Source organism: Galendromus occidentalis, unplaced genomic scaffold (genome assembly GCF_000255335.2).
Source record: "Galendromus occidentalis unplaced genomic scaffold, Mocc_1.1 scf7180000076932, whole genome shotgun sequence".
NCBI classification, from domain to species: Eukaryota; Metazoa; Arthropoda; class Arachnida; order Mesostigmata; family Phytoseiidae; genus Galendromus; species Galendromus occidentalis.
This window is the reverse complement of record NW_003804921.1, coordinates 398,167-407,849: the sequence shown is the minus strand read 5'-3', so window position 1 is coordinate 407,849 and position 9,683 is coordinate 398,167. Positions and strand designations below refer to the sequence as shown.

Sequence of the window (9,683 nt, the reverse complement as noted above, 5' to 3'; positions counted from 1 at the left end):
CAGCTTTCCGACAAGAAAAAGGTATTCGCTCCCCCAGTTTGTCACGGTGATCGCTCAGCGGTCTCCGTGTCCTTGAAATCGCGCCTCCGGAGTGCAATTCTTTCCGAAGCTCCATCCAGGTCCCGGCAAATGTTTCTCCCTCCCTCCTTGCCCGCCTTCGAGCATTCCTCTCGGAGTGTGGCTTCCCAAGCAGGCAGGACGGCCAGCTGACACAGGCCTTCCCTCTTTCCCTTGCCCAACTCCTTGTGGACCTGCATCTCTTGCGCATGCTCGAAGCTCCTGGGACTCCTCCGGAGCGAGAGACCAAAGTCACTTGGCGCTGGAATACTCGTCCCTGCAGGAGGTCGGAAATTTCTTCGCAAACCCAGTTGCTCGAAAAGACATCAAAATAGGTCCCCCGGTGCCACCGAAGCCGTCCACGATGACGAGGAAGGCGTTCAAGATTTTCACTATCGACGCCTTCACCAACAAGCCATACTGTGGCAACTCGGCTACCGTGGTCTTCCTGGATCGAGATCAGGTGGGTGGACCCTCTTTGCTTCATGAAACGCGAGTGTAAAGTCAAATACACGTCGCGATTCTACCGTTAGTGAACTCGGAGGCTCAATGCATTCAGTAGTTCCCGCGACAACGAATGTCATGCAATTTGGAGCGACTGGAATCAAGATGACATTGAGCTCGTTCAGGGGCCGAGGCTCGAAGGCAGTGGACAGCTCAACGAGCTATCGACCCCGTCCCTAGAGGATTTCGCAGTCGACGTATCCTATGAAATTATCATTTATTCAATCTGCAAGGAAGGGGCATCGGATCAATAAGAGTCTTCACCCTGATGTTTTCATCAGCTCGAATTCCGTCCGCGAGATTAGTACGGCTAGGCTGGGTTGGCTTATCGATCCAAAACAATTAGGATCACCGATAGGCCACTCGAGCGTGACAGCCGGAGCTGTCCTCTGTTTCGCGTTAAAAGCGAGTTCAAAGTGCGGCAAGCGAGAACAATAAATTCCTCCGCTCCGTCTAATCTGTTTTGACGGACCCCGCAAGAAGCTCTGCTCGAAAGTTCTCTCGGAACGGAAGAGAACGTTTCTACCTTTCTGTAGTATGGGGACAGTTCCATGCGAGATGGCGCAGGAATCTCGAGCTCGAATACGGAGCCGACGTATCTCTCAATTTCATCGGCCCCGCTTGAAGCGAGGCACATTGTAGAGCCCATCTCCTAATAGGACCGTGTGACAGCCCCAGCTGATCAGCGGCCTCGTCGAAGACTCTCGATGGTCATCGTGAGCCGAGCTCGGCGTTCGGTGATAGATACAGTTTCCAAGGGCTCCAAAATTGTTAACCACGACTCTCACTCCTGTGCTCAGTTGGTCCTACTTACGGCAAGCCTGCCCGGCCGTGCGGCGTTCGAGTCGGCGAGCAAGAGTCCCGAGGTTTTCAAACAACTGTTTCATCGGCTTGAGGCACCCTCTATATTCCGGCCAATCGTGACGCAAACAAATATCGTTCTGTGTGAGTTTATTCACTTGTACCCATCGGAAAGATGAGAGACCGTCGCACTGGCTCGGAAGATATTGCTCAAGGATTCATTGAGTCTATTTGAGGACCTTTCCCGATGCCATAACCGATCGATTTTCGAGTATGACAATCGTGACTTCCAACCTGCGCCTAGCTGAACATACATGAGGCTTGACTCGCAGCATGTATACAGATTTGATTCGAGAGATTCATCTATTATATAATGAATCGGGATATTCATAAATGAGGAATCGGGATGCTTACATATAATGAGTCTGGATATTCAAAAATGAGGAATCAGGATACGTACATATATAATGAATCGGGATACTAATCATACTAATACACTATAATATCGGGATACTAATTATACTAATACACTAAAATATCGGGATACTAATACCTAAACATAATGAATCGGAACATTTATGCACAATTTCCCAGGATATCCCGGATGAGCTCAAACAGCGAATAGCGAATGAGATGAGTTTCTCGGAAACCGCCTTCGTTTCAAAGAAGAAACCTGAAGATCATTTCAATTCAGGTGCGAACGGTGGCTTGTTTCCGACAATATGGTGCTAGGCCCCAATGAAATTCTAAATCGATTCGATTTCATACGAATGCCTCGATTTTCCAGCCTCCGATTTCTTCTTGCGTTGGTTTACCCCAAAGAAAGAAGTTCCGCTCTGCGGGCATGCCACTCTGGCGACCGCGGCTGCTCTCTTCGATAATGGTGAGAGCAAATCCGACTGATGGTGGAGATGGGTTTGAGCAGGAAATCCTTCTTGAATCGCTGAATACGTCCGTCTCCTCGACGGAGGGCTTTCGTTCGTCTTCCCGAATTATAAAGCTCCGACTCATCGCAGGGAACAAGAGCAAACGGCTGACCTTCGACACAAAGTCAGGAACCTTGACCGCCATGAAGACAGACGACGGGAAGGTTATGCTCAACATGCCCGCGAGGATGAATAAGCAATTGGTAGGTCTCCCACCGACGGAATCAGGCAGATAGGAGATCTCATCCATTGAATATGTCGCGCGTCATGATCCATATTGACGTCCCGTATTGACTTTCAGAGCAAGTCGATTTACAACAACCTTTTCAAGCACGTTGTGGGTGAGCGTTTGGAAGTGGTTGATGTCGCCTATTCGACAGAGGAAATGAAACTTATACTCCGCCTCAATGATACAACCACAATGTAAGCCCCAACTAGGAGGCTCCTCACGCGGGAGCGCGCAAATTGAAGAGACACATCTCCTCTCACGGCGATATTCGAATCTATTGGTCCCTCGAGCCATCAAATTCGTATTACAGGAGGCAGCTGGAGAACTTCAATCCTAACTTTGAGCAGATGATGGCATTCAATGGAGGAAACTTAACTCTCCGCGGTGTGACCGTCACTCTAAAGGGATCAAAGGAGAATGGATGCGTGAACGCAGAAACTGGTGAGGTGTATGACTTCGTATCGAGGCATTTCGCTCCTTGGTATGGCATACCCGAAGATCCCGTTACGGGTTCTGCTCATACGGTCCTGGGACCGTACTGGGCAGAGCAACTCGGCGGAAAATGCAAACTCCTTGGTAGGTGGAACTCCGTCGATTCTGCGAGAGAGCATCGTTGACTGTGTCCGCGACTAATTCTCTAAGAGCTGCTTTCGTTACAGCTCGACAGGCTTCGAAGCGCGGGGGCGACCTTTATATCACCGTCCGCAATGATCATCGCATCGAGATGGGAGGTCATTGGGTGTGTGTGAGAAAAGGAGAGATCTACGTCTAGAACGGGTCGTGGATAGTGACGACACCGTCATAGTCCCGGGAACACGAGTGCTCAAGATTCGCCAAAAACAATCGAGTTTTCCGTGGGACGGGATCGATCATCCGCTTCGCGTTCGGACCGATCGGCCATGTTGTACGGGTGTTTGTTCAACGATAAGTCCGTTGATTCTCTTCCGCGACGGCGATTAGTCGGGCATACTGTTACCGTTGATGCCGATTCCTCCATTCGATTTTCTAGAAAGTGTCCTGACCTTCTACGACCGACTCCTGCTTTCGTCATAAGCGAAGGTTGTTTCCGAGTCGCGTTGTCAGGACTCGTTTTTCGATTCGCGGACAAGTTCCCCTGATGAGATGACCAGGCTCCTCCGTCCCTCGAATCCCCAACGACAACGGGTGGATTCTAGTGGGAATGCATTCCCATGCAGCGGGAAGCTAACCGGGGACCGATGCGGAAAGAGGGGAACTTCGATGCGTCTTTAGTTCATGTAGGGAGCTTACGGATATGGACACTTGTCGCGATGGTGTACCTCGTAGGACGGCAGTCGCCCTTCGAAATTGGATATATTGTATCATGACATACATTATTATTGATGCTCGATGGATCAATTCTGATCTACGAGGCTGCAATATTCGAGGCTCCTGTTAAAGTTCGAGCCGAGCAATCAATTGGCACGTAATAAATCGCTCGTTACAGTTTACCTGGACTCATCCTTGAATTCTGTTTATCAATCGAAGGCTCCAGTATCGCAGTGTTTGCCAACCGGGGTTTCGCGGAACCCGTGGCTTCCGCGGGAAGATTTTCAGGGTTCCGCGGGGAGATTCTCAGGGATCCGCGGCCCGGTCTTCGCGGGGAGCACTGGGGTTCCGGAACGAGATTTCTGGGGCTCCGCGAGGGGATTTCTGGGGTCCCGCGAGAAGATTGCTGGGGTTCCGTGGGACATTCCATTGGTTCCACTGAGGAAGATTCAGGGTCCGAGTATCATGCTTGGTTCCTCCTGCTGATCCCACGATTCTTGGCAAGTGCCGCTCAAGCGGATGAACAAGAGCCGCAGTCGAAGAGGACGCAGAAAAGGCCGGGAAGGGTGGAAAATGACTCAGGGGTTCCCGGAGAGGTGGGAACCCTCGCACCATCGGGTCCCCGGGGGCGAATTCCACTGAATAGCGGGTATAACGGGGTCTTTCAATTTATCCTGCGGAGTTCGAGGTTTCTCTGTCGGTTGATGAATGTTCGAGAGAACTTTCTGGCCCCACGTTTGACACCAGTTGTTCCACTCCGACGTTCTCCAAAATATCGATCAGTGTGGCGAGCAGGATCGAGACTCGAAAGAGCCTGCATTCGCTTCGTTCGATTCGCGAGGAAGTATCCTTGGACACCATCTATTTTCAAGCGACCATTCTCTCTTTTTCACAGCGAACATTTCCGGGGCTGACCCCAGAATATTGTCGGCTTAGGAGAGCATGCAGGGTAGTCTCCTACAGAGGGGAGATCGAAGCCTCCTGTATGTGGTTGCCGATTGAGTGTTCGGCAGACCGTTCGCAGGAGGGTAGGAAGTCTTCGCCACGTCTCTCCGACGGAGCACGAGACTTTGCAGCCCGATTGTAGAACCGATTGAACAGTCTCGCATCGGACTCGCGGGGAGCGCTCCGACTCTCCTAGTCCAGAACAGCAGTGCTCTGTTGCGGGGCTGGGCGCTGCGTCATGAAATCACCGGCGTGCTGCGGTGCTGAATGCTCTCCCGATCTTCGCAGCTAATCTGCGGCGCGCCGCCACCCTTATCGTACATTTCAATTGGGATACACTGTACTAATCGTACTGTGAAAAATACTCGTTAAGCGTGAAACTACCGAAAAACAGGGGATGATTTTTCGTCGGAAAATGCCGGAGTCCCTCATCCTTATGATCGAGAACTCCGACGGAGCCAGGAGCACCCCAGTTCGGCCTTCCGGGATTCGACTGAATTTGATTTTTGAGGAGGTCTTCGCTTTTCGCTGTGGGCCCTCTAAAACCGAGCTGGCGAAGCGGAGGCGCCTGAGATCGCTCCACAACCAGAAATCTGCTCCTGTTTCGGGGTCCAACCTCTAAGTATCGTCAGATGATTGGTGACTTGCGTCTCACGGGAAATTTAACCATCCTCAGGTCGGACACAGCGTCTCCGGAGGTGTTCAGGAGCTCATTCCGGATTATTCTCAAGACCAGTAAGGTCTCCTGCTTCATGCACCAGGAGGCTTGTCATTCAGACGATCTCGATCGTAACGGGCCGAATATCCTCGGATATGACGTCCGCGTGGCAGAATGGTGATTCTCAAAGCCGATCCAATGATAAGAATTCGGATGGTGTTTGGAATCGACACAGGAGCGATAGCATCATTCGGCATGTGAATCATTCTTTTCTCTGCAATGATCTCGGACCTTGGCGTATAATTCTCTCCTGTGCGAATCAAGGGATGGGAGCACGTCATTGCATCTACCAATGGATTACAGAACTGGAATTCTCCAAGAAGACATCAATTATTGAAGCAATTGACCGACATAATTCTTCCTTCCCCAATTTGATATCATACCGACACAGCCTCTTCAGTTCAATGAGGAATCATCAGAGAGGAAAATATCAAGCAAGGCTCCAAAACAGAACTGTCGCGGAGGAATCGTTTCCGAGTATTCGCCTAATACTGAGTCGGGCTGCTTTTTCCTAGCGTAGCGTCATCAACTGCTCTAACTCGAGTCCATAGAACACCTGTATGTACACTTGTGGGTGGCCCGAGCAGATTCGGGTCTGAAGTCCAGAATACTTCAGCGAGGGAGACTAGTTACGCTTGAAGCAATGACTGATGGCAATATGAATAGACAATGTGATGGAGCACGATAGGAATCCCCCGAAAAGAATCCTCACGCCCGATCAATCTTCCCTCCACTTCGATGGCGCTATCGAGCCTGAGCATCAAGTCGTAACGCTGACGAGAATCATCGGCGCTGTGCCCTCGCGAATCAGAAGCTTATAGATGGGAACGATTCAGTGGCTTATTGGAATTCCTGAAATGGTATTTTTGAAGGAGCCGATTGTCCGAGTCCGGCGAAGGTCGAAGTAATCCGATGTGGTTTCAGATTTGTTCTCGGGTCTCCAAATGTGGCATATTATAAGCGATTAGATATCGCTCGCAACGCATTATGTCATTTGGGAACATGATTTATACTCACGGATGTTTCCTGAGGGATGTTTCGATTGACTCGTCTCAATCGAAATTAATGACAATCACGATCCAGACGGTAAGAACATCCTGTTGTTCCATTCATTCCATTTTCGGTGTTTTTTTCCCCTGAAAAATCTCTTCCGAATGATATCCACATCCCATGCCAAGCACTTCTCTATGACATACGCGGAGATCTGTTCCAAACTAAAAATGCGTCAAGGGTTTGCGTTAAGCACGACTCCTTCTGCCATTCAGACATCTTCGCTAGCAAGTTGATTATCCGACGCACACCTCATGTTCCGGCTCTGATTCTCCTCTACCGTATTCTCTCTAAAAGTGGGGCATGCCCCTCTATTTTTCGAGCTTCCGGAACATGCCCCTATATTGGGGAGTGCCCGAACATTAGAGAGTGCCCCTCTATAATTTCAGCATCCCGAGAACGGATTACAGCCCATAGCCTGCCGTGTGGAGCGTGCCCATCAATTTTTCTACCAGTTCGTGGAGTTCTCAAGATATCGGGAGCAATCATCAGATAATTCTCCAATCAGGAGCAGTTCTCAAGAAATCATTTTCTATCCTCCTCAAAAGGTGCCCCTCTAATAGAGAGTGCCCGAATAAAAGAGAGTTCCCCACTATCAGATAGAATACGGTATTTCATTTCATTCGCAGCCTACAAGAACGGACAGAAGAGCCTGAGTTCAAATCAACTTCTTTTGTGACTCATTCTGTGTCGGCGTTCCTCCCTTCCGTTTTCGCACCTCTTCATCACTCTACTCCGAGACACTGATCTCTAGACACTGAGCGCTGAGCTCTGACGTCGACTTCCAGGGGCTCCGGGAAAGTCATGTGGTGATGAGGACAGTTCCTCAGAAGCGATATCTCTGCCTCTCCAAATGCTTCCGGCGGGAAATCGGAGCCGAAATCTTTCTGAGAGTTTCGGCGAGACGCTACAGGGGCACTCCTCGAGGCCGAGCTGGGAATGAGCCTTCGAGGCTTCTTCCGCTAATCGGAGTTCCCAATCAAAATCATCGTGAAGCGTTTAGAAAAGGCCTTGAAGAGTCTTGACGTCCTGGATGAGGATAATCTCGGCGAATCTACCAGATTCCGCTGCGTAGACCGAGCCCGTTATCATTTTCGGGGCGTTGCTTCTGCCCTGCAAGTGACTTATCTTCATTCCTCACATCAATCCTCTACCGCGACATGCGCGGCTCCTTCCACCGTGCACTCTTCATCCAAATGGCTTTCCTGGGCACGCCTTGTTCTTCGGGTGTTAATTCTTCCTTTCCTTGCGGGGTTGTAATCCTTGATAGACGGTCATCGGATGGTCGATCCGTTACCCTTGAGTCCCGCTGTGAAACCGCGTCACAAGAGAGTGTCGGAATGTCTGATACTCGTCGGTCTCAGAGGACAGCAGCAAACCATCCAAGATTCCTACGGTCAACTGCCTCATACGGAGGAAGTGTTTTAGGAGAGCCACTGAGGGATAGCGGTCGGCTTCGCTAAGGTTCGGTTGTCGGGGAGACGAACCTCAATCCACATTCCCGATTCTGAATCCAGAGCTTGTCTTTGCCAGACACGATGACGGGAAACATGGTGCGGGATTATCCGGTGCAGGAAATTGAGATTCCGTAGTCGCGCCCCGCCGTCGGCCCGTACGCTTTGATCAATTCATTGGACGAATTTTCGACAGAATGAATCTTCCTCCCGGCTACCGAAATGCCTCAGCAAAAATTGTTATACACGACGAGCGATGCGGGGAACGGGATATCTACCGGGCTTCAAGATCAGTGAGGAAAACAAATGCTGAGCGTGAGACCAATTATTCGATGTCTGTCAATTACCATGATCATTGCAGGGGACAATTACGCTTTCGATTCGGCCCTCGGAAGATTGAGGCTCCCATGGATTGGGGGCTTCACAAATCGAGCAGATGTACCGCATCAAACTCGCCGAAGATCTCCTTGATAGTTGTTAGGGATCCGTGGTCCGTGTACATAAAAGAGAGGACAAAACGCGGTCCGATGAAGCGACAAAGAATTCGAGTTTCGTCCTATCCGTGCTTGTCGCAGAATTGGGCAACGCTCTTCCTGAAGCCGAGCAGTAGCGAGCAGCAAATGTAGATCAGACTTCCCAGTCAGGAGAACGAGTCGGACTCGTCCCTGCGAGGCGGACCCGCGAGGACCGATGAGAGACTCCCAGAGGGCAGACTGCGAACAATCGCTCCACTCAGTGGATTTTCCTCGACATCATTCATCGTCTGAGTTTCACCCTAAACCTACTAACTGTGTATAACGAGATCCGCTTTACTGACTAGATCCGCTGACTAACAGCTTTGAAAGCAAAACTATGCAAACTCAACGCGTCCAAACATGGAGCAATTGGTGCGTGCTCACTTCTGCGATTCGCTTGTTAGATCTGTTTAAGCAGCCGTTCAGAACTTCCATTCAGTGCTTCTAGAATATACATAAATTGAGGCGTTAAAACTTCTCGTCTCGGTTCACGCAGAGCGGGAGATCCTTTTTCGCGGGACAATACGACAATGAAGCCGCTTGGAACGATTGTCACCAGAGTGTGTTGCTGCCAGCTCACAGTCAGACACTCTGAGCCACTGCCTAATTGAATCATTTCGTACTCGGCCTCAAGTCTTCTGCAACACTCCTTCCGTGAAAGCTTAATTTTGGTTCCGTCAGAATGTAATAAAACACTTACGATAGGAGACCATGAGACTTATTCGTAGGTCTCCATCGCTTTCAAGCGCGGAGAGTTCCGGGCTTCGCGGTGTAGAGATTGGATTGGTCCGGCGTCGGCCGCAAAGCCCGAGTGCGTGATCAAGCTTCGTAACTCTTCTCGTGACGACGTATCTTTCCACTTTTATCTCAAGCCAACGCAGCCTGTCTTCTGGGTTATCTCAGCTAACAACAAGCTCCGCCCTCTTACCCACCGATGGCTCTCGAGCTTCAGTGCCAGGAATGTATACCTCCTTAAAATCGAAGGGATCGAGCTGAGTACCGAGCAGGGAGTGTTAGTGTGGAATATTCTAATCCTGTGGAAAAACTCGTTTCCTTTTTTCAAATTTCTCCGGGGGTACCCCTCGCTTGAGCTGACAGAGAGAGAATCACCCGTTGCCCGCATGCCTCTTTGAATCGGAGATTCGACAAAAAGTCTCGTTTTCTCATCCCGACTCACGATTCGGGGAAAACATGAAC

General features: G+C 50.2%; 1 protein-coding gene across 1 annotated transcript; it reads left to right on the top strand.

Annotated features, from left to right (window-relative positions):
- Positions 1 to 278: 278 nt before the first annotated feature.
- Positions 279 to 3,986, top strand: LOC100905035 (phenazine biosynthesis-like domain-containing protein). The gene is made up of 7 exons (XM_003740359.1): positions 279 to 520; positions 1,957 to 2,056; positions 2,150 to 2,245; positions 2,379 to 2,491; positions 2,590 to 2,711; positions 2,828 to 3,093; positions 3,177 to 3,986. The coding sequence occupies exons 1-7, from the start codon at positions 422 to 424 to the stop codon at positions 3,287 to 3,289; spliced, it is 909 nt and encodes a 302-aa protein (XP_003740407.1). The 5' UTR covers positions 279 to 421; the 3' UTR covers positions 3,290 to 3,986.
- Positions 3,987 to 9,683: the final 5,697 nt, after the last annotated feature.

Bases quoted from the DNA above. Each gene is read 5' to 3' on its own strand.
- LOC100905035 (XM_003740359.1), top strand. From the start codon at position 422: ATGACGAGGAAGGCGTTCAAGATTTTCACTATCGACGCCTTCACCAAC. The intron at 2,057-2,149 runs GTGCGAACGGTG...TCGATTTTCCAG, and splicing joins TGAAGATCATTTCAATTCAG to CCTCCGATTTCTTCTTGCGT. The intron at 3,094-3,176 runs GTAGGTGGAACT...CTTTCGTTACAG, and splicing joins CGGAAAATGCAAACTCCTTG to CTCGACAGGCTTCGAAGCGC.